Source organism: Salarias fasciatus, chromosome 18 (assembly GCF_902148845.1).
Source record: "Salarias fasciatus chromosome 18, fSalaFa1.1, whole genome shotgun sequence".
NCBI lineage: Eukaryota > Metazoa > Chordata > Actinopteri > Blenniiformes > Blenniidae > Salarias > Salarias fasciatus.
In genome coordinates, this window is record NC_043762.1 from 10,928,566 (window position 1) to 10,952,601 (window position 24,036).

The window sequence follows — 24,036 nt, forward strand, 5'->3', positions numbered from 1 at the left end:
GAATTTAAACTTTCCTCCAGATTCCACCTTATAAAATCACTACTCTCTCATGTTTTGGTGAGAAGAAATTTGTATTCTCCATGAAAACAGATCTTCATGAAAAGATTACTTGTCCTTGCTGACTCTGGACAGATCGCCAGTCCATTGTGAATTGTGGGAGGAAGCTGTTAAGTCACACACACACAGGTAGAACATGCAGTCTCTGTAATTTTGTCATTCTGGATTTGAACTGGGGGTCGTCTTGCTGTGCAGCAGGACTGCTCATCACGTGTGATGTTTGTGAAAGCTCTATGAACACATTGGTTTTGTAAATTAGATTTCTGATACATTTCAATCAAAGTCCTTTCAAAAGAGATCAGCTCTTTTTATGTAATTTCAGATTTTTAAAACATCAAAGATGGTTGACATTAGTGGTTTTCTGTTAAACCCTCTGATAAATGAAGAAAACTGCATTAGCAGTGTTTGGCCAGCAGAGAGCACTGTTTCAGTTGGGTATGGTTTTAGCAGTCAGGCAAATTTTACGCCTTAAAAAAAACATTTCTACCCCCTTTTTCCACCGAATTGGTTAAATGCAGACAACAGGTTTAACCAAGGTGATCAATAGAATATGTTAATTACAGAAATCCCACAGGAGTGGCCAGTCATGGTGCAGCACCCGGGGGTCAGGGGTCTTGCTTAACCTTTAGGAAACCACTGCCCCAGAGGACAGAGTCAGCAAATGTCTGAACAGTACAGATTCAAATGCAAAAGGTTTCCTCATCATGCAATCAGTTGTTACAAGTTTTTATTTTGGCTCCATAAAATGTAGAATTTAAAGAAGTTGGATGAAGCTTGTCAAGTCTGAGGTAATTCCTTGTTCAGATGTTTGATGCATCGTATGTGATTTGAAAAGTCAGTTTGTGCATAGTTGGTCAACAATGGCAGAAACCATCAGCTCACAAATCCTGAAGCCTTGTGCTTGAAAGGACGATGCTCATTTCATTGACGATGGGCCGTGATAACTATAAACACTGATGGTTTTCGAATGTTTGTTCAGATCACTGCGTCTCCTGCTCCCTTTGACACTTGAGACGTAACATACTGAAAACACTTGACATGTTGATGTCCTGGAACACCGGCATCTTCAACATGACCTTCAATAGTGACAGATCTGCACTTTTTGTTTAGACAGCTACACCTGAAACCACATCTGGGACAGGGGTCAGCAGGTTCCTTGTATTTATGGCACTGTCACAGTCAAGATGATCAAACCTTGCAGACCCTTGATCTGAGACGTTTACTGACCCTCATGTGAACCTTGTCCTGTAAATTGATGATGGAGGATTTCTCCCTGATGTGTTGCACTCTTTTGGTGTCTTCTGTTTGTTTTCCTCAGTTGAGCTCTTTGGTGTCAGAAAGGGAATCGTGCCAGCATCCCCATGCACGACTGGAGCAATGATGAGTCCTGATGATCTTCTTTTTCACATGAAACATGTCTGAATGAGTTTTTATAAAGTGCCTTGTCTCTCAGCTGACCCTCTGAATGACTTCAACCTGCTTTCATCCAGTTCTGATCTGTACCTTTGAATTCTTTGTCTTGATCATGCTGCAAAATCTTGTATGAGTTAATACATTAATGAGTAGTATTTCATGATTATTACATTCGGTTAGGGCTCTCGCCTCACAATGAGAAGGTCGAAGGTTGAAATACCGGTTGTGGCCTTTCTGTGTGGATTCTGCATGTTCTCGCTGTGTGCGCGTGCGATTCCTCCAGGCGCCCCAGTTTCTTCCCACATTTCAAAAACATGCACGTGAGGTCAACTGGTGACCCAGTTCACTTTGATAAGTGTGTGAGGTTGTGAGTCTCTGTTTGCTCTGTGATGGACCGGTGGCCTGTCCAGGTGAATGAAGACAGATGGATGTATGGATGATCAACTTCACAGTATGAAACATTTTCACATTTTGAGAAGCTACATTTCTTATCATTGAATTTCATGTTTTGACAGAAAAATTCAAGCATTTCCCTTAAAATTTCTGCCATTTAAAAGATATGCTTATACGCGAATAGATTTTTTTTTAGCCATATATCATTGAATCATGTTATAAAGGAGTGATTGAAAGCATTTTTGAAATAGGATGAATACTTTCTGAACCAAACCTTCCTGGATGTTTATGCGTTTCGTTTCATCCTCTCAGCAGTTGATCACGGCACATTGAATTCAGTTCACATTGAGGAAAAGCCTTGTTGTGCTGATTGGACGGTGCCTGTCACACGCCGTGCTCTCTCAGTTGTAACCACCCCCTTGAACCGGAACCTTTTTTTTTTTTTTTTGCGGATCTGCAGCCCTCCCTGTCGGGCTCCTCTGCTCCGCTGACAGCTCCGCTCGCCCGACGCGCAGCGCGCAGCGCGCTCCCGCCTCCCCTCCTTTTTTTTTTTTCCTTCATTATTTCCATTTTAACGCGTCCTCCTCCCTCCACCATGTCCGGCGCGGCGGTGTCGGAACAGCCCGTCGCACGGATCGGCCGCTCGTCCTGGAAGTGACACCTCCATCCCCCCCACCCCGGCCTCTGTGGCGGCTTCCCGGCCGCCCACCGACGCGCTGCTCCCGGGATCTATGGACGCTGCGGCGGCGGATGCTCCGGACGCGCTCTGATCGCTGCTCGATTCGGGCTCCAGAATAACAAAAAAAAAAAGAAAAAGAAAAAAACGACCTCGCTCCCCCGATCTGCCCTGAGGGGTCGGGAAAGGGGGGAAAGATGGGGAGCACGACCTCTTGCTGCGTCTCCGCGAGCCCCAAGCTGCGCAGAAATGCGCACTCCAGGCTGGAGTCGTACCAGCAGGAGTCGGATCTGAGCAGGGAGGAGACGGGATGCAACCTCCAGCACATCAGCGACCGGGAAAACGTCGACGGTAAACAAATTCAGTCAAACACGGGGTGACCCCCGAAAGTTAGACATCAGTTGGCACAAGAATGGAAATACAACAGGAAACTGCACTGATCTCACTTTGACAGATTAAAATTCTCAACTTTATGAAGGATTATACAAAATGCTTGAAGGTTAATTCCGAGAAAATATCACAAGAATGCAGTTTAAGGTCTATAACAGGGGTGTCAAACACATCAGGAGGCTCATTCAGCTCAATTTCATCTGGAGTGAGTAAAGTAATGCCTTAATAATAACCTTTAAGTTTGTCTTTACATGATGGAAATGTCTATATTTTCATCAAACCTAACAAATTACTACAATCTCAGGGCAAAATACAACAAAATGTCCAAGGAAACTTCTCAAATAGTTGTTAAATGATGTTTTTTGTCTTTACAAACTCAACATGGCTTTGGGTCTCTGTGTTGTTTTGTGTCCTACTCTTGGAAAATATGTTGAAAAATCAAAGTTTGCTTTGAAATGTTCACTATTTGCTTGGTGGTATTTGACTGGTCTGCTTTGGCCCACAGACCTTATCTTTGACACATCTGGTCTGGATGGATGAATGAAGAGTAACTACAGGCTAATAAAGTGAAAAAGGCCTAAAGTTTCAGCGCATTTCCATCAAAAAGATCAAATTGAAGTATTTCAAACCATGACACCCCTGCTGTTTGCTTCTCATCATGACTTATGAGCACAAGTGTTTATAAGAGTTTTACTCAGTTTTACTCATTTTCAATATGGAAGCAAAACAAATCAAGCTGGCGCTGTTCACTTCCACGCAGTCACACATCCAGGTCCCGTTTACATGACGTTTAAAGTAAGAAAAGTTTTCCATTAACATCATTTTACCCAGCAAAGTGCTGAAAATGCTGAAAGCATTGTAGCAGTAGCCAACCAGGCCGCTAGTTAGCCATTAATAAAATCCAAAAAGTATATTTTCAGTGGCTTCCGATGCTTAAAATGCAGCGAAAGTTTTATGCTTTAACTTGAAAAGGTTGTCATGTAAATGGAGCCTCAGTTCTCAGTAACTTTGGCAAAACTATTGTGTGATTATATTCAATTTTTAGGGTTTTTTTTCAAAGCTAAATTGGAAAAACTGTGATTTTTGGTTTCCAGATGTGCTCCATCAGCATTGTTGTGTGGAGGCGCTGAAATTCAAAGTAGCACTTGCAGTTTTTCACTAAAGCGTATTATAGAACTGCATAAATCTCAGGTATACTTCGTCCAATAATTCCAAAGTGCCTTTTGATGGAGTGATCAATAGATTAAAACACTGCCTCCGTGTGAAATCTGCTATTTGAACTGTTGACCTCCCCTGATCTGCGTCGTTCCCACGTCACAGAGAAGAGCAGAGCTCTGCTCACACTCCTCGCGTCTCGGTCTTATTGAACTAGAGAGCAGAGATATGTCGACCGGAGCACGTGCATGTGCGCTCTGGCCCTCGTGGAGGGAGACCGCGTCCTGCTCACCGGGGCAGACTCCTTTGTGCTGGCCTTTGTTTTTGGTCTGTGCGTGAAAGGAAAGTGCAGCTATGGGATACAGCTCACCCCTCACACACACACACACACACTCACCACCATCAGCACCGCCACTGACACATGCTGATATGCATCACAATTGACCCATTCACACTAGAAAGTGTCTCCTAAATGGATTGCTTATGCTCCGCCAGCAGCCATTCGTTTCATATTAATGTTTTTTTTTTTTTTTTTCCCCTTCGAGACTTGCACAAGACGCCCGCTTCATGAGGAAACAGGCAGACTCTCACTGTCCAGATCAATTTCAAACCTATTTTACATAATCGCTCACATATTTTGCTACTTAAATATGTATTTGGCACTTCAGAATGTACACTAACTTCCATTATGACACGATCACAGAAAGTGCTGTGAAAATGTTCTTTTTTTATAGCTGGGAACTGTTGTTTGGGAGTAAATTGGGGATATTTTAATTGATTTTAACAGTTTTGTTGCATCAGAACAATCTACTTGATCTACTTATTGTGCCATCTAGCATCATGATGCATCACGTCAGATCATATTGCGTGGTTTTATTCTGAATCACGGTATCTTGTAGCTCTCATGCCGTATACGGTCTAGGATTGATCACATTGTACAGTGTTGTAATGTGTCGTTATGCCATCAGGAACATAAAACTCCTGTCATGTTGATCATGACAGGATGTTGATCATGCTGTTCATCACGTCTATAGTTTCTTCACAAGGCGTCCTGCCGGTCCTCTGAAACACACTGCTCTGGCTGGGAGTTCTGCTCCGTATCGATCAGAGTTGAAGAAGCGACTCGAGGGAGGTCGAAGCGACTCTTCTTCGACGGGGATAGAGACGACTCGCACTGAGCGGCGGCGCTGACTGAAACCGGAGCGTGCCTAATGCGTGAATTCACAGACAGTATGATGGAGATTAGTGGGCTTAATTACAATCTGAAATATCAGAAAAGAAAAAGCCCCACCCCCTCCTCGGAGAGGCAGCTGTCGGAGCAGATAGACGAGGCCTTCAGGGACGGCTGATCGCCAAGAATTAACGCCTCGATTTGGGAGCGCGACACGCCACGTTCAAGACGCCACGCCTGTGTTTTATTGAATCAGCCAGCTTTTAAAAACCTAAAAGTTGGTGCCACTTCAGCTGGAGTGCACTGTGATAAAGTGGAATTAGATTTTGAGCCCATTAGGATCTCGAATGCATCCCTGCATTGGTCCGCTGCTTTCAGTCCGTTTCAGCACCAGAACAATGAGCACATGTCCCAATAACAATACAGCTTCCAATGAATAAGTCCGTGGATTTAAATCATTTGGAGAATTTGAAAGAAAATACGAATGTAGCGTGAAGGGCATCCAGCAGCCAAAGCACTATTATGGGTTTAATTAGAGTTTAAATAGCCATTTCAAAAACGATGCCAGTTTACACGGAAACATCAGAAAACGACGTAGAAAGCATTCCAGGTTTTTCTTCGTGGAATGTGCATGTTTTTCCCAACATGCAGTGTTGAGAAAGTAAAATATTTCACTGCTGTGCAACCATTGACTGAAATATCTCACTTGCCAGTAAGATATTACTTTCCCAACTGTCTGCATGAGTGAGTTTTTCTTCACTCGTTCAATTCAAACAAACCCGTGAAGCTCGTTTGAAATCTGAATTTGTGTGAATGTGAGTTTCTCTCAACCTGACTCCACGATCCTAGTTAGAAACTTCAGTTGTAGAAAGTAGATGGATAACAAAAAGTGTCCATGCGGTCCATAAAAGTCTTGAATTAAATATAACTGATTAGTTGAATCTTATAGAACTTTAGACAGCGTCTACATTCTCACACTCTTCCACTGGGCTCTGTAATGCCTTTTTTTGGGGGAGATTTGTTTCCTAAAGTGTCCTCATGCCAAACTTCCCTCCTCTAATATCCTCTCAGTGACCTCAGGAATCCGATCCACACTTAAACTGCAGGATAAGTTTTCCCAAAAAAAAAAAAGCTTAGTTTGGGGAAAAATCTTGCAGTTTTCAGAGTTTCTCATGTTTAATTCAGGACTGCATATTTTTTTCGTTTGGAGCCGCTGAGAGTTGAGTTGAGTTGAAGAACCTACAGAGTTAAGCATTTTTCCTCGGAAGCTCTCCAGTTAAATATTTTATGAAATACCCAGTCCACACACACACACACACACACACACACACACACACACACACACCGATGCAACGTGTTAATAGATAAGTGTTGAAGCGAAATCTCAGTTGTCCTTTCACAAGGCGAAGGTTCAAGTTTGTGGAAACAGTAGATATCATGTCGCCCTTCGTTCTGCGTGTGGAGCGACGTGCACGCGCCCCGAAAGCTGCGAGGACGCGGAGACAAAGCCGTCATATGATGAGCTTTTCCTTCACAAAGCCTCCTGTGTTTCTCACTTCAGTAAGTGTTGTGTCTGCGAGGCATCACCCATCAGCTGATCCGCTCATATTTAGTGGCTTCTCTGTTGGTGCAGAGCGGAGGTCAGTCGGGTCGCGCAGTTCACATTTTATCTCTTAACTTGTGTGTGTGGATGCATCTCATTGATTGTAGTACTGTTTGCATTGTGGGCCTTTTTGTGTGAAGTTTTCATGTTCTTCCTGAGCATTAGCTTTTTTTTGTGTTTTTTTAAATTCTGGCTTCCACACACAGTTTAAGTGATTGTTGCTTTAAAAAATATGAATTTGCAGCCGATTTGCAACTTTTTTTTCCCCTGAGGATTGAAGAATTTGGCAAGAATCAAAATCTGGATCCTCATAGCATTGACATGAATTAATGGAGTGTATCTTTAGGTTTTCAATCCAGTGAGTGAAAATAGTCAGGCTGGCTGGTGTTTGACGCAGACGTCATGAGCTTCCTGCTGGCAAACCGGTCTTGTGGGAACTGATCTCAAGGTCATCCAAACCAACATACGTGGAACATGCTGAAGAAAGATATGGATGGAAGCGACCCCTGAGCTCCCAGGATGCATGGAGGGTCAGGTCAGTTGGAGACTTCAATGGAACGCAGAGAGGAGACGCGTTGGTCTGGTGGGAGACGGTTGAAGGAAACATGCAGGGCTGATCATGAGCAGGCGAAGGACAACATGAAATGAGAACAGCGTGGAATGTCAACGAAGGCTGCACAATATGTCACAATGTTTTGTTATCAAGATGTTTTTTAAGCTCTGCAAATGATTTTATATGGATTCAAACAACCCAGAAAGAATATTTGGAATAGCAAATCTCAATGCACGAAGACATTAACATCAGCTGCGTAAGTGTTTGTATTTCCATAAATCACAAAATGCAACATTATTGCATGTCTCATAACATGCAGCTTGAAGCTTAACATCAACCAGACTGACAGAAAACAGGGCGTCTGTTCATGTTGGTGCTTCATACTGACAGGCTGAGAACATTCAGTGTCTGTGTCACTCTGACAGTCATCCTCTATGTTTACTGTTAAAAAATCAGACATGCTCGAAGCAGGAAGAAAATAAACAGTTTTTGCACTGAATGAGACACGAGTGCAGCACCAGTGACCTAAGAAATACAGAGGATTTATGTGTAAAATGCAGAATGAAGCATTTCTGGGAGAAAAAAAGTACTTTTAAGAGCATTTTGTTGTAATTCTATCCAGTAAATACACTTATATTATTAAATGATATTCACTTGTGTGAAAAAAGGAAAGACAACTCAATCTTGTTAGTATTGTACCATCAGCAGCAGCAGCAGGGACTGAAGACGAGATGAGCTCAAGGCTAAAATATGCAAAAATATTGCACGAAAACAAAGAAGTTGATTACCAGGAACCACAAACTGGAGACTCGTGTTCTCCCGCCTCCTTCTGCCCGAGGTAAATTATCCCACTCAGGGTCTGTTCACCGGTGAGCGTCCCTTCTTTGATTTATTGACTAGCAATGAGAGAGTAATTTACCCGGAGAACACGCCAGCCTCATCTGGCTCATTATCACTTCAGACAGGCGTGTCGCGCTTTGAGCCGCGGAGGCGGAAAAACACTGAAAAGACGAGTCTGGTTCTGATGAACGGGGGCTGGATGTTCCGAGGGAAACCGTCCGTCCTGGTGACCAAATGAAGTCAGAGCGACGGTTTCCAGCCGGGGTCAAACGTGGGGTGAATGGCCAGCGGTTCAGAGCTCACAGTTCAAACTGGTTCGCTCACATACGGCACAAACGAAGCTCAAGGAGGCCAGACCAGTGAAACTGCAACATATTATCCTCTGAACAGAGACGGTTCGGCCTTTTTTCAGGATTTCAGTGGACCAAAAGCAAATTACTATTTAAAACATCTCTGCTCTGATATTCTGACTGTAATGTGAAAAAAATTAAAGATGCATTTTTGCTGCTAAATTGTTTAAAAAAAAAATCATGCTTTGAGGCAAATTATTTTCTTAAAGTTTTGCTGTTTTGAAAATTGCAACATGTTTTTCTTTTTTTTTTTTCGTGCTAAAATTAGCTGAAACATATTAACTCCTCTGTGACTGTGTTTCTAACCAGACTAGTCTTGAAAAAAGATCATTGTTTCCAAGGCCCCGTTTACACGAAGTGAAACCATTTTGCGTTTACACGGCAACGCTATGAAAACGACATCGTTTTCCACGAAATGTCGCAAAAGCTTAGAGCTGTGTAGGTTTCCTGTAGGGCCACTAGTGGGCGCTGCTGTTTGTTTTTGGAATGAAATCAGACACACATAAAACAATACACTTTTAACACATTAATGGTCACACTTCAGCTTAGATGCTAATGCTACTTTGCTAGCAGTATGATTGCTAGTTTTTACTGTTGCATCATGGGTTTGCCAGTATTGTTCTGTGTCTGAATAAAAAACTGCAATTAAAAGTTACTTTTATTGAAACGTTTCCAATAGGACTGTCATTTTTACACTATGAAGGGCCGCATTTGACCCGCTCTCAGGCCACTTTTGGCCCCAGGACCGTACGTTTGACACCCCTGGTTTCTAGTATCTTTCGTGTAAGCGGCATGAAGCAGCAGGATTTGGATTCTTTCAGAGTTGCATGGACAAACGTTGTAAATATTCTTGTATCTGAGGTGTTCTTGTCTGATCTGACGATGTTCTGGATTCACGCCGTTTGCAGCAGATCTATGTTTCCATCATGTGTTTGCAGACGACTCGCTGCTCATCCAGCTGTGACGTTCTGGTGTTGTGACACATGTGGGTCAGCTGGTTCACCCAGGTTGATTCAGGTCGAGGGAGGAAAATGCTCTATAATCTGGACGTTTGCGTTTCTCATGACCCGCTTAAGGAGCAGCGACATCGAGTTAAATGTATTCCAGGCTGCCGATGCGTCTCTGATCCTGTGGATCCTCAAATTTCCTTCATGAATTTGATGTGTTCGACGGTTGTGCTTCACTCACAAACAGCAAGCAGCATTCGGACATCCGAGGAATTTTTAAAGCACCTTTGAGTAAAGTTCTGTGATCATTTAAACGTCTGGATTCCAAACGGACATTTTAATCCACTTAAACTTGGAGTTTCATTCAACCACGAGGAGTGTTGATGCTAGCAGTGCTTCAGGCAGACTGGACTTTATAGGCCCGGACTGAGTGTGTGTGTGCGTGTGTGTGTGTGTGGGTGTGTGTGTGTGTGTGTGTGTAAGCTTATACTGTATTATCAGTGCTTTCCCAGGGAACTCTCTCTCTCCATCCCAGGAATGTGGGGCTCTGTGTGTGTGTGTGTGTGTGTGTGTTGAAACAGTATAAGGGGGTTAGAATAACGTCCTCTTGCTATTTGACATGCGGCGTCATAATGAAGATGGATCTGAAGTTGAGAGTCTGCCGGTCCATCAGATTTGGAAGGTGCTTCGTCTGCACTGCTGCTGATCATTTACAACTAACTCGCCTCTCTTGAATGAAAACTTCCAAACATTAACACGCATGACTGAACAGTGAGCATGTTCGCTCACTCCATGGGAGCGAATGTTCAAACAGACTCCAGCAATAACAACGGGATCTGGTTCATAACTGTCGATCAGGTGTGGGAAACTTTGATCATTGTGGGAGAAACAAAAATCCTCTGGGGGCCAAATAGTGACTGAACACTTCCTGTAGGGAAACATAACTTACGCAAAAGAGAAAAATGTATTTCATGTCTTAAACTGCAACCAATTGTGGATGAAATGAAATCCTCTCCCATCAAATCCATAACAATTCATCCATTTTTAGAAATGATTTACATAGAATAATCCACAATAGGGCCACATCTGGCCCTAAAGAGTCTATTTTTAACTATTTCAGTGATTACATTTAAACTATTGAAATAAAAATAAATGCATTTCAACACTATATATTCTAGATGTTTACTCCTGGCAGAAGAAAAATCTGAAATGTTCTCAGTTTGTGGTGTTTAGCTGCAGATACTGTGTTTACAACCAATGTTTAAAATTGGTTAGTGAGGAACTGAGAAGGATCAGAAATCATTAACTGATGATTTGATTCTAATATAATGAATACAGTGACAAGTTCAACACGATGAACATAAAAGATAATGGTTGGAAAGGCGGTAATGGCATCAGGGTGCGTCTGTTGTTAATTCATTATGAAGGAGCAGCAGGCCAGAGAGGCAGGCCTGCCAGCTGATCGCTCGGCTGAGCCGCTCCTGTTTCAGCGTGCAGAAGTCTTCGCTAAACCTTCCATGTGGGGGCGAATATCGCGTAACAGCACTTGACACCAGCTGCCGTGCTGCGAATTCCACTTGGGATCCTCTCAAAAGTGCTCGACTTAATCCAAAATGCTTTAAAGCGCATGTGGCGTGATGAAAACATGTATTTGTAAAATATGTTTTCACAATTAGAAACCATTTCGACAGTGTATTCGTTTGACTCGCGACTGACGGATTCAAGCGGAATGTTGTGAATGATCCACAGGCCTTTGCGGGCCTTCCCTTTCATCCATTCATCTTCAAAGCTGAGTTGCTTCTCAGACAACTGGGAAAAGCTGAGTTTGCTGTGTGTGACTGGCTCCAGCTCGTCACATGCATCGAGTATTTGACACGCCAGTGGGGAACTGCTGGGCGGGAGAGCGAGCGTGTCTTTGTCACAGTGCTGAAATAAGCTCGTTTCTCATTTGTGATTGATCATGGTCCTTCATTAGCAGAGCTCCCCTCTGTGGGTTTCATGCTGACGTCAGGTAAACAGTCACTTTCCAGTTTGCACTTGGCGCCGTGGCGGTGGATTACCGAGTGACCGCCATAAACGGCCTCTCCGTGATGCTTCTGCTCGTTGTGATCGATATTATTCCTGAACTCCGTCTCGGCGGCTCGTCTTACTGCAGCTGCCGCGATCGAGACCGGCCGTCCCCCAAATGTCTGCACTGCAATCGAATATTTGGGATTTCTTTCTGCCATCCTGTAGGAGTCTGAACATTTGGCGGAGCGGGCTGCATGCCAGGCATTTTTAAATGCTGATGGAAGGAAAGGAGCTCAATATGAAGGCTGCGATATGATCTTTCGGCGTATTCATAATCGGTAGCGTGTGTTTCTCAGAGACAGCGCTGTATAAGCTGAGGGTTTCTCATCATGTGTGGGGAGGACGTGTGTTCAGGAACACACTGCTGCAGTGTTTTACAGGATGCAGCCATAGAAACGCGCTCACACCCTCCGGCCGCCCGGGCCCGACGGAGTCCGGATCAGTGGTGAATCATGCAGTCTGAGTGCAGGCGGACAAAAGCATAAGACCTGATGGAGGCTTTTATTCATTCAATTATCATTCGTTTAGTCATTTAATGTTTTCCATGAAACAAAGAAAAGATCATGCACACATTATTCTTAAAATGTTTTTTAAAAAGTAATAACATGAATTTAGTTTTTAATTAATTAATTAATAATTCAATTAGTAAATTAATGTCTGACTTTATATAATTTTCCTTTTTTCTTCTATTAAATTTCAGCATGTTCAACATTTTACTCATTTTTTGATATATATTTTTTGAGCCATTAAAAGTGTGTATTTAATTTTACTTCAGCATGTCAGTTGACCATATAATCATGTTACATTTTAGTGATGAACACAGAATTCTAATCTCTTTAATGGGTATTTTGTGAAGGTAGATTATAGCTATATGATTTATTTCATTCCAAAAATTTCAGTTAATTTAATTCCATTGTCTATCACGTTAACTTGATACAGTTTTGAGAGTTGATGAGCTTTATGACATTATCAGAATTAATTTAAGTTGTATTTTTCAAAAGTAAATTTATTATTCGAGTGTATTTGAATGAATTTCATCAGTGGATTTTTCATCAGAGGTTTTCAGTTTCCACATTTATTCCTAAGACTTGATAATGAACTCATCAATCACAAAAAACTCTGAACCTATTGCCATGTCGCACGGTTCTTTTCTTCATTTGCACTGTGAGAGAAGCATCGCTCCATCTCCACTGTACAATGAAAATAGATTCTATTTCTATCCCTGATATTTCGTAACGTCTGAATGAAAAACTGATTTATTCATTCTGTGCTTTAACAGAGCTGAATATGGACTTCAATCCGTCGGACCACCCGCGGGCCAGCACCATTTTCCTCAGCAAATCACAGAATGACGGTGAGTAAAAATCAAATTACTTTTTTCTTTTGTCTTGCTGATAAGAAATCCAAACCAAAAACTGCTGCTTCAGTGCAGAATTCCATATTTTTACCTAAATGTGACCACAAGTCAAACAGGATCAGGATCAGGAGTGTGCAGGGGGCCGGATCTCCCGAGCGCCTTGTAGCCAGCTGAGGTCTGCTTATTCATGCTGTTGCCTCGAGGCAGGATGAGTCCTGTGAGGAAGAGGAGGAGGAGGAGGAGGAGCGGGAGGAGGAGGGGGAGGGGGATCTGGACATAGTGTCACAGATATGAACCCCCTCCAGCCTGAGATCAGCTACAAACACAAACACAAACGTGCCTTTGTGACGTCAAATCAGGTCAAATCCTCTGCAGCTTTTCATTTTTTAAAAGCTCGGTTTGCTGCATGATGAAGATGTGGATTGATGATTTGGCTTCTGTGGAATCAAATGACGTTGCAAACATCATGTTTTTTGGATTCCAGTTACAGTATTTGTTGAAAATAAGCACATCCATGCAAACAATCTGTGGCTTTAAAGCTGCCATTTGCTTTGATTTTACGGTTGAAGTCATTTTTCACTGACTTGACATTAACATTGAGTGATTTACTACAAAATTCCATGAGAAATTGCTGCAAAATCTCTTCACATCCTGGCTGTGTGACGAAATTTACTCAATCTTTTCTAGGATGCTGCATGTTGTGACTTTGCATGTGTTTTACCATGTAAAAATTACACTTTTTTTCACAATTCATAGGTTGAAAAATCTGTAATGGAGCTTTGCCAAATATAATGCAATCATTTCTCCACATCACATTGATTAATTAGCAAAGAATTCACTTTAAAAATAACATAACTGATTGTGTTACCTTTTTTCTTCATATTTTGAGACAAAAAGCTTCAATCTGTTGCACTTCCTAAAGCAAAAGACCAAAACAGAACAGTCTGTCCATTCATCGCATTCCTAAATATTAATTATTAAACAGTTAAGGTGCTGAAATTATCAAAACATCACAAACTTTGGCATAGAAATGAAGAAAATGAGTAAAAGAAGGGTAAAAGTCCGTCTTTCTAGATCATTTCCTGACTGTACATATATAACACTGATGTGGTAAAACCTGGAATGACACATCTGAGGAATTCTGCTGTTGAAAAATGAGAGAAATGAGGCTGTCGCTCTTTTTTCAGAGGTGCCTTACAGGAATGGTGAGTAATGCGACTTTGTCTCCCTCTAGTGGCTGAACTGCGCATTTTCTTGTCCCTGCTGAAGCTTTTTCTGTTTTATTCTCAATCTAACACAGAGGTGTCAAAACAAGTCCACCATTAGTTTTTAATCAGACTCTGAAATGTTATTTATCTCTGCAATTTCAGATTTGTTCACTTTTTGGGAAAATATATAAAGATTTTGTACCCATTGACAGTTGTTGATAGTTTTATTTACATATATATAAAATTTTGCTCTAATTTTGCTGGTTGGATTCAGTTCTGACCACATTGTGCTTCATGTGGACTATTCCCAGTTTGACACCACTGATCTAACGCTTGTCTGCTCGCCTTGACTCGCCACATGAAACAGTCGGCTGGTTGTTCGTCTCGCTCAGCGCTGTGTTGTGTCGTCTTGTGATGCTTCATGACTTAATACGTAGCTGATGGATTTGTAGAAGTTACACTCTTTAACCAGGCTGTGTTTTAACTTTCCAGTGCGTGAGAAACGAAAGAGCCTCTTCATCAACAATGTGAGTCACTTATTTTTTTTTTCCTGTAAATTTAACACCAGGTTTCTTTCCCTGTAATTGAATAACTCTTTAATGTGATTCATAATCAAAGTCATTGAAATACTATATCAAGGCGTTTGGGGTGAAGTGATTTTCAGTCAGTGTAATGCTTTTCAACATTTTCTATCAGGGTGTTCAACGCTGACTTTGAAATATTGAAATATTTAAAGATTTTATTCAATTTTATCACATATCATGATGAGGAATGTTAAAAACTGTCCAATTAACCAAGGCTGTCATCAGTTTAGAAACATGAAGAAATGTGCACAATGTCAAATACGGTCACAATCCTTGATGAAGAATTAATTACACAGTCCGTTCATAATATTACTATTAATTTACTGAATATTGAAGAATGTTTGGCTGCTGATTCCCATCATCACCCCTCCACCCTGGGATGCTTTATGTGGGTCAGACCAACACATGTACACTCTAATAACACTCACTCTTTGTGTGTGTGTGTGTGTGTGTGTGTGTGTGTGTGTGTGTGTGTGTGTGTGTGTGTGTGTGTGTGTGTGTGTGTGCGCGCAGCATGGGGCGTCCAGGCGGAAGTACAGCTCCTGCTCCACCATCTTCCTAGATGACAACACCGTCAGCCAGCCCAACCTCAAATACACCATCAAATGGTGACAAAAGACACACACACATACACACACACACACACAAACACACACACACACACACACACACACACACGTATTTACAGTCGCCGCATCTCTCTGTCATCCAAATAAACATTATGTTTTCGTTGTTTTTCTTTTTTTCCAGTGTCGCTCTGGCCATTTACTACCACATCAAGAACAGGTGAGGGTTCCACTTATTTCCGATCATCTCTCAGTGTTCTCTGTTGAAACCAGTGAATTCCAGTCCGAAGTGAAGTGTTTCTTCATATTCTTGTTGATCAGTTTACTCAACATTCTATTCAAGTGCAGTAAATGTAATAAAATTTAAGGTAAAGTATTGCAGGTTTTTTCAACATACACATGAAAAAAGTTACTAATTTTAAGCTGCAGTAAAGGTGTATCTATTTATGTATTTATTTATTTATTTGTACTAAAATGAGTCAGATGTAGAAATTTAAAAAAGGCAAGATGAAATGTTTATTGCTACATAATTTGGGAGAGCTTCAGAGAGCCACTAGAGGGAGATAAAGAGCCACATCTGGCTGCAGACCACAGAGGAAGGAGGTGGAGTACCAGGTTTACAGGTGCAGTTAAAAAAATAACTCTAAACTCTCTATCCGATTAGTGAATTTAGACATATGTGACATAATTGTGCTAATTTCATACTGTAAATATCTAATACTTTGTGATTCTTTTGTTTCAGAGACATAGATGGAGGAATGTTACTGGACATCTTTGATGAGAAGCTTCACCCTCTTTCAGTAAGTCACAGCAGTTTTCACCTCTCGGTTTATTCCTGCATTTCTATTAAATGTGGTGTTTCTCATTCTGTATTTTGACACAAAATTAACAACAATGTGTGAAACGTGTGATGTTGAAATGAAGAAAACAAAGACAAGAAGATAAGAAATAAATTTTAAAAAATGGCTAAAATAAAGAAGAACAAGAGACGAAAACAGATAAGTCACCAGATTCTTTAAAAAAGCATTCATTAAACCCTCCAAGTATGAACTGGGAAAAATTACATTATTTGTTTGAATGGAACACGAAGAACCGGGTGACGTAAATGAAAAATTATACTTTGTTTAGCTCAGAGCATTAAAAATAAAACTGTTAAAATGTCAGAAATTGTTGAAATACCCAAAATACCTTTAAATGACTTAAGTGGCTAATATTTGGAAAGATTGCTCAAAAAGCAAAAACACATCTTAAGTGAGTCAAGCTGCAAAAAAATGCTAAAACAGCTTAATTCTCTACAAAAGATGGAACGAAAAATCAAAATGGCGAAAAGTAAAAATTACTAAAAACAGCTAAAGAGGGAAAAAAGCTCAAATTTTTTTTCTTTGTCAACCATTCATAATTTCATTGTGAAACTTGATAAACGTAAAATGAGATCTTGTTTTTAGTACACGCAGCCAAAACTTTACACCCATGCCCAGGTGAGATGCCTTTCATGTGCTCACTGACCATCGATCTTCCACAAATACAGTTCCGCCTTATATCACACTTTCTGCCTCTTGAAATGTTCTTTCCCTCTATATCCTGCCTCAATCCGCCTGTTTCTTCTTCTTCTTCTTCTTCTCCTTTTGTCCAGAAGTCAGAGGTTCCCCCGGACTACGACCAGCATGAACCGGAACAGAAGCAGATCTACCGTTTTGTCAGGACTTTGTTCAGTGCTGCGCAGCTCACGTCCGAGTGTGCCATCGTCACGCTGGTGAGACTTTTTAACCTCCGATCGAAAATGACTTTTCTACGTCACCATGTGGAGAAAGCGTGCAACATCAAATAAGCCCATGTTCCTCTCTATGCTGATGATGTTGTGTTATATTAGAAAAAGGAATAATTGTATTGTTCCTACTGAGATTTTTGTCTTTCATATGAAGCTGCTGTCTTGTGTGACGATGTCCTCTCTCTCTATCTCTATCACAGGTTTACCTGGAGAGGCTCTTGACGTATGCAGAGATTGACATCTGTCCGGGGAACTGGAAGAGAATCGTTCTGGGAGCGATTCTGCTGGCCTCCAAGGTCTGGGACGACCAGGCGGTCTGGAACGTCGACTACTGCCAGATTCTCAAAGACATCACCGTGGAGGACATGTGAGTCGGAGGCCCCCGGCACTCTTATGGTTTTAAGACAACCTGTCGATGCGAAAATTATACAAATGTCTTGTTTACAGGAACGAGTTGGAGCGGCAGTTTCTGGAGCTGCTACAATTCAACATCAACGTGCCGTCGAGCGTCTACGCCAAGTATTACTTTGACCTGCGATCGCTCTCAGAGTCCAATAACCTCAGCTTCCCCCTGGAGCCGCTCAGCCGGGACAAGGCCCAGAAACTAGAGGTGAAGTCAAAAAACTGTTTTTGATTTATTATTGAAAATCACCGCAACACTTGATCATTGGTGTCTTTTGGTAATGCCTGATTTATTAAATGTAGATGATCTATTTCTTGTATTCGTTTGGCTTATAAAAGCTTTACATTCTCTCTACAGGCTATTTCCAGGTTATGTGACGACAAGTACAAAGACGTGCGGAAAGCCGCAAGGAAGCGTTCAGCCAGCACGGACAATCTGTGCGGGATCCGGTGGGTTCCTGCGATTCTCTCCTAACCACGGGCCTCGTGGGGCGACCCGGGGGCGGGGATGAGGACGGGGACGGGACAGGACCAAGACGTGCTGAGTCTGGGAGGAAATCAGCACAGATGATGGAGCACATGAACCTTCAGACTGGATAAACTGCAACGAGAACATAATCTCCGGATTGGTCTCAACTTGATGCCTTCGCAGTGCCTCAGCATCACACGAGAGGAAACACTTCCTGGATGTTCTGTCTCTTTCGTTGTGACCACGGCTCGTCGCGTAGCACTGGACTTTCCACTGAATATTTATTTCCTTCGGTAGAATTTAGACGATTAAAAAGTGTTAGCAAGTTTTTCTTCTTTGGGAATCTCCAAGGTTTACAGGATCTCTAGCGTACCTCTTAATGCTCAGGTTTGTTCATTTACTGTGATGCTCCTCGTTTAACGTGAGGACTGAAACATTCGCTTGGAAGTGACAAACGCCACTGATGGAAAAAGCACCAGATGATATTAAAAATATGACAATTAGACTCACATGAGAGAAATAAATGATTCTATGATGTTGTGATTTTCAACATGTACAATCAAAACATGTTTATTCCCTAAAGTGTACAGCTGGGGTGCTAAAACAATGGATCTGGCCATGAATCCGCTTGTGAAGTGGAAAAATGAGCTGTGATTTTTGAGTAAAAATAGCTGTTCTTTTTTTTAATTTGACAACAAGGATTTGCACCGAGTGTACGCTGTACATTATTACATGGCCTACGTTTTAGCAATGTCATGAAGAAACTTCATTAAAAGTGAACGGTTTTAAAGTTTAATTGTATTGTTAGGACTAAAACTGATGAAAATAATCTGAATTGTTGAAATTTGTCTCAGTGGAGATGAACTAAAAGGAGTTCGGCACCCCGGCTGTACAAGATAAAATGTATTAATCACTTTAGTATTAATCAGCTTGACTATGTCAAGTGTTTACTTAACATAACTTTTATAAATGAGTTTGTTTTTTTTTTTCTTAAAACTTTATTGTAGATTGAAGCACATCTCTGTTGACATGTATTGGAAATGTGACGCCGCTCATCCACGTGTATGTGCAGTTTAATGGAATTTAACTTTTCACTAAAACATGCATTTTTATAGCTGTTTTATGGCTGCAGGGGGGGCTGGAATCAATCCCACAGATAACAAAACACAAGACTTTTATACCCTTCTTACATTCTTTGACTAAAGTTGGGGATACGCTGTGCGATTTGGGCCATCCCAGACAAAACGAGCGCTTTAGGCAACGCCTTTCGGTTGTTGTCTGGAACCTGGTGTCTCGTATAGGTAAAATGTTGGACAGTCCACTTGTTCCCCAGAGTTCCACACCAACTTTTCACACTTTACCGCCCCGTTTACACGACAACGTTTTCCAGTGAAAACAGGAAACTTTGGTTGCGTTTCCGGGATCCGTTTACACAACAACCGTGCTGAGAGCCGCTGAAAACGACGCTCCGACTCGATCTCTGTATTTTCAGGGGAAACAAAAACTTTTCTGAAACGCTGCTGCTTGGCCCCCGGCCTCAATAAATACTTCATCTGGACATGCATAGATGGACAATAGCAATGGCCGCCTCCAGAGTGTCATGAACCTCAGTCCATGTTCTCCTGAGACTTGATAGTTTCATCGTTGAGAATCACCGTTACAGCAATTCAACTTCATCGTCTGTCTACATGAACGTCTGTGTTCTCCCACTGTTAACGTTTATTTCATACTGTCCTCTGCATGCATACGTGTGTGATTTAATCTAAACAAAAAAAAAACCAATCAACAGCACCAACTAGTGGCCCGACATGCTAACTGTTTAACGTTTCTGCATTTCCATGTAAACGGATATCGTTTTCGAAATGTTTCTGCATAATTCAGAACTTTTCTGAAAAAATGGATTTTCACTGAAGATGTTGTCGTGTAAAGGGGACCTCAGACCAGCGGTTGTTTTACTTTTTTTTAATCTTGATTTATCCAGGATATTGGAGTCCTTTGGAAAACGAGTTTGGTGTTCAGATAAGATTCTCCATCATGTGAAGACCACACTGATTTAAACCCCCTCTACTTTTCTAAGTTTCAATTTTATAGCTGTATCACAATTTGTCATGCCAAGATAGATATTCAAATATGTACCAAAGAAAACTATAATTATGGCCACACCTTCTTTTTTAGATCTCCTAAAGCCTCAACTCTCATTTAGGATCCTCAGATATTCCAGGTATTAATGTATTATAGAGCAAACTAACAGTTTGGGTACCTTGTCCATTCAGCACAATGATGATGTTTCACTCATCTAAACCAGTGAAATATGCTTATTTTTCAAATTAACTTTGTACAGTGTATAAAGAATTGACAAACTGATTTGTTGTAAATTATTTATGGATGTGCAGATTTGTGTTTTTAATAAAGAGAAAAGCTCTTGTTTAATAAAGGCGCCGTGGATGGTGTTTGTTGTTGCGATCTGTGTCGCTGGGCTTCGCTCCATGATTGAGAGCTCAGGACTGAGGTTGACTTGTACCTAGACATCCCAACAATGCTTTGATGGCAGGCTGGTAAGAATAGCCCCCTCCGCAGGTCCTGGCCTCTGCAGACAACAGCAGCACGGCGTGCTCAGCGTGGAGCTGTGAGGGTCACCGCCTGGAGAACACCAGTCAGAAACCCCTGCAGACCGAGCTGAGCGGTCGCTCTCAGTCAGGAATTTCCGAAAAAACTGTGAGGATGATGACGGATTTGTTGATCATCGCTATCAGTCATAATGTGACATTCATTGGTGAGTCCCTGGTTTATGTTATCTTGAAGGATAAAAGCCAAGCTGGCAGACAAGTTGTACATTTGGATGTGGGTGTTTGGTAAATAATGTATCTAAAAACTCTCTTGTGGTGCATGAAAATAATTCTTCTCTCTATATAGTATATATTGCTGAATCTCAGCACATTTCCCAGAATTATAAATCAACCTTTTAAAATACTTGCAATTGTGTTTTGGAGAAATAATAGCTCAAAATGGCAAATTTTTCGATCCCCAACCTTTTTATTAACCATTATAATTCTCAGATTATATTTTTCTTCTGTTTTTCAGACAGAATAACGTGTTTTTCATCCAACTATACCTTACTAAAATATTTGTTTTCTCTTTAGTTGAAATTAATGCAAAGTATTTATGAAATCACAGAAGTGAACAAATGAGGTTTAGCTTGATATCACTGAACCATCAAAGTCATTAAGAACAAATTCTTATGCTCAATCTGTCAACAGAGGACATTTAAGTGAGGTGGGTGAAATTAATGGCATGCTATCTATAGCAGACAGAGGGGTAAATAACTGAAAATCATGCAATCCATAAGTTGAAATACATAAGTGGCAAATTTTGGAATTGTTTCTTTTTTTTTTTTATTATTTAAAGTAAAATGATGTAAAGAAAAAGTGTAATATATAAAAACAAAGACAAAGCAATGCCAAATGGAATTAATGAAATATTGACTAAAAAAAAACAAATTTCACTGAGAGGTGTAAAATTTATGGCTTTGAGCCAAAAGAGAGTTCAATCTGTCTTGAAATGTGACCTTACAAAGTGTAAAATGTGAAAAGGTAATGTAACCTTTAGTCAAAGGAAGGCAGTGGAGTCGTCGATTTCACTTTTAGTTGTAACAAGGTTCAAGGAGACTGTACTTTGCACCAGCACAAAAATGAAAACAGGAAAAATGTAAAAAATTTGACTTCTCTGTTTTTGCATATTTTATTTTTCTCCATGTCTTGCTTAAGAATATGGAATTCAATTTTCATTTACTCAATTTTGCGCTGCAAAGGGGTTGTTGACAGATTATTGGACTTTCTGTGACCCCTGAACCTAACTGATTTTGACCTCTGGGTGAAATCCTTTCAATGACAGAAGTCATTTGGAAATGTTTAAACATGTTGTCAGTGTCTTGTCTTTGTCTGTGTTGAGAGATTTAGACTTTTCACAACAACAGTCTGCTGCTTTTTCTCTTTCTTGAATCTGACTGGTCATCTGTCCTCCGTTGCAGGAAAGGCCTGGTGGGTGTTGATGCTGGCTCTGCGCTCGCTGCTGCTCCTGCTGGCCGGATTCACCCTCTTCAGTGACGAGCAGCAGCGATTTGTCTGTAACACCATCCAGCCGGGCTGCTCCAACGTGTGCTTCGACGTCTTCGCCCCCGTCTCCGTCCTCCGCCTCTGGTTCTTCCAGCTCGTTTTCCTCAGTCTTCCACATTTCGTGTTCGCCACCTACGTGGTGCATAAAGTTTTGTCCCATCCGTGTTTTGAAGGGATCTGCGGTCGAGGAGGTTTGCCTTTCACCCTGGAGAACTGCAGCTCCTCCAGGGAAGTGTCCCTGCCTCGGGATTGGGGACTGCCGCGCTTCTACTGCGCTTACTTCTTAGTTGTGATTCTTCGGATCCTTCTGGAGGCCATTTTTACCGCTGGCCAGTTCTTCCTCATCGGTTCCTCTGTTCCTAAGAGTTTCTTCTGCTACGAGGCTCCCTGCACATCTGGAGTGGAATGCTACGTCTCCAGACCCACGGAGAAGACCTTCATGATCAATTTCATGCTGGGCGTGGCCTGCCTCTCCATCCTGCTGAGTCTGGTCGACCTGGTCGGCTGCTTGAAGGCGATCGCGAGGTGTCGGCGCAAGAAGGAGCTGCTCATGGAGGAGATGAGCAAAGGAGAGCAGAGCAGCGTGTTCACGGCAGCGACCGACGACACCGACGTTCAGCTGACCAAGAGGATGAGCCCGACAGGAAGCTCCAAGATGAACGGCCTCAGAGATGAGAAACCAAACGGTGAGAAGACGAACGGCGGAGCCACGCTCGGTGAGAGGAACCCAGAAAGCAACGATGGCAAAGCGGACACGTTTCGATCGCCCGCGGCGGCGAGCGCTCCGGCGCCAGCACACTTCGTCCCTCACAGCCACTCGAGAGCTCCTTTATCGTGGCGTTATGACGGGGGAACATCACCGAACCCGAAGGCGACAACACTCTTAGGTGTTACAAAGCCGGACCAGGACGCTCCGGCCGGGACAAACGGCGGACAGACTGATAGCAGCGAATGTCAAGATAAGAGAGCGTGGGTGTAAATACACTGCGTCATATAAGTTTCCATTAATTTTACTTGAGTAAGCAGTAACTTTTGATTTTTGACACCACTTCATCACAGTGTATTTGATGGAATAGCTGGATTTTGGTCACTACCACCTTTTATAGAGGAGTTTTTTTGTCCTCACGCTCTGCCAGAAACATACACAAAATACAAAACATTGGAGACTTCTCCACCAAGGAAATGGTTTTCCAAGTCTGTTCTGGATTCCACGAAACAAAGGTGTCAAAAATTCAGCCTGTGGGCAAAACTCTTAAATTACAAAGGTGACATTATCTGTGTTTTTGTAATTAAAAGTTACTGCTGCTGATTTGTGTAGCGGGGTTGCGCTGTTTCACCAAGACCTCTTTAAACAACAACGTTTCAAGTGAAAAAGCTTTGTTTTGATATTACTGTTTCAGGAAAGTTTAGCGTTTAGACGGCAACGTTTTCAAAACAATGTTGTTGGCATGGGGTTGGTGTGTTTGTAATGAAACCACACACACATGCGCACAGACAGGAATACACAATAAAAATTGACAAAAAGATCACAGACATTTGCATGGACAGACAGCGAAGTTGGATTGCTCCTCTAGATGAACGTGAAGTCCCAGGAGAGTATGGACTGCGAGTCACGGCACTCTGGAGGCAAATGTTATTTTCCATTTATTCGTTTTCAAAAAGTTGCGCTTGCAATGGCTCCGAGCACCGTTGTCATGTACACGGACACACAAAACCCAGCATAAGTTTTTTTGTTCTTAATTGAAAATGTTCTCATGTAAACGGGGCCAAAATATGGAGATTGTAACCCAACACAGACACTCCGTGATTCACTTTCATGCTACAAGGCTGAATTGACAATATGCATGTATAAAGTTGCAGAAAGTGACGTGCTTTTTGCTTTTTCTGGAGAAAAGCATCTGTGCAGATTTCAGTTGTTCATTACAGATGCTGTAAAAAGTGCATTCAGGGTG

General features: G+C 41.8%; 2 protein-coding genes across 4 annotated transcripts; both read left to right on the forward strand.

The window, feature by feature from the left end:
• Positions 1-2,443: 2,443 nt before the first annotated feature.
• On the forward strand, positions 2,444-19,739 carry LOC115405674 (cyclin-Y-like). Of its 3 annotated transcripts, none has more exons than XM_030115323.1 (11): positions 2,444-2,890; positions 12,898-12,972; positions 14,163-14,180; positions 14,676-14,710; positions 15,281-15,375; positions 15,518-15,553; positions 16,076-16,133; positions 16,967-17,086; positions 17,302-17,468; positions 17,549-17,711; positions 17,862-19,739. In XM_030115323.1, the coding sequence occupies exons 1-11, from the start codon at positions 2,737-2,739 to the stop codon at positions 17,976-17,978; spliced, it is 1,038 nt and encodes a 345-aa protein (XP_029971183.1). In that variant the 5' UTR covers positions 2,444-2,736; the 3' UTR covers positions 17,979-19,739. The 3 variants fall into 3 exon arrangements, with proteins under 3 accessions (XP_029971183.1, XP_029971184.1, XP_029971185.1); XM_030115324.1 differs by having other exon boundaries at positions 16,970-17,086; XM_030115325.1 differs by lacking the exon at positions 14,163-14,180.
• Positions 19,740-20,696: 957 nt separating this feature from the next.
• Positions 20,697-23,063, forward strand: LOC115405453 (gap junction delta-4 protein-like). Its single transcript, XM_030115036.1, has 2 exons — positions 20,697-20,745; positions 22,000-23,063. Exons 1-2 carry the CDS (start codon positions 20,697-20,699, stop codon positions 23,061-23,063), a joined length of 1,113 nt encoding a protein of 370 aa, XP_029970896.1.
• Positions 23,064-24,036: the final 973 nt, after the last annotated feature.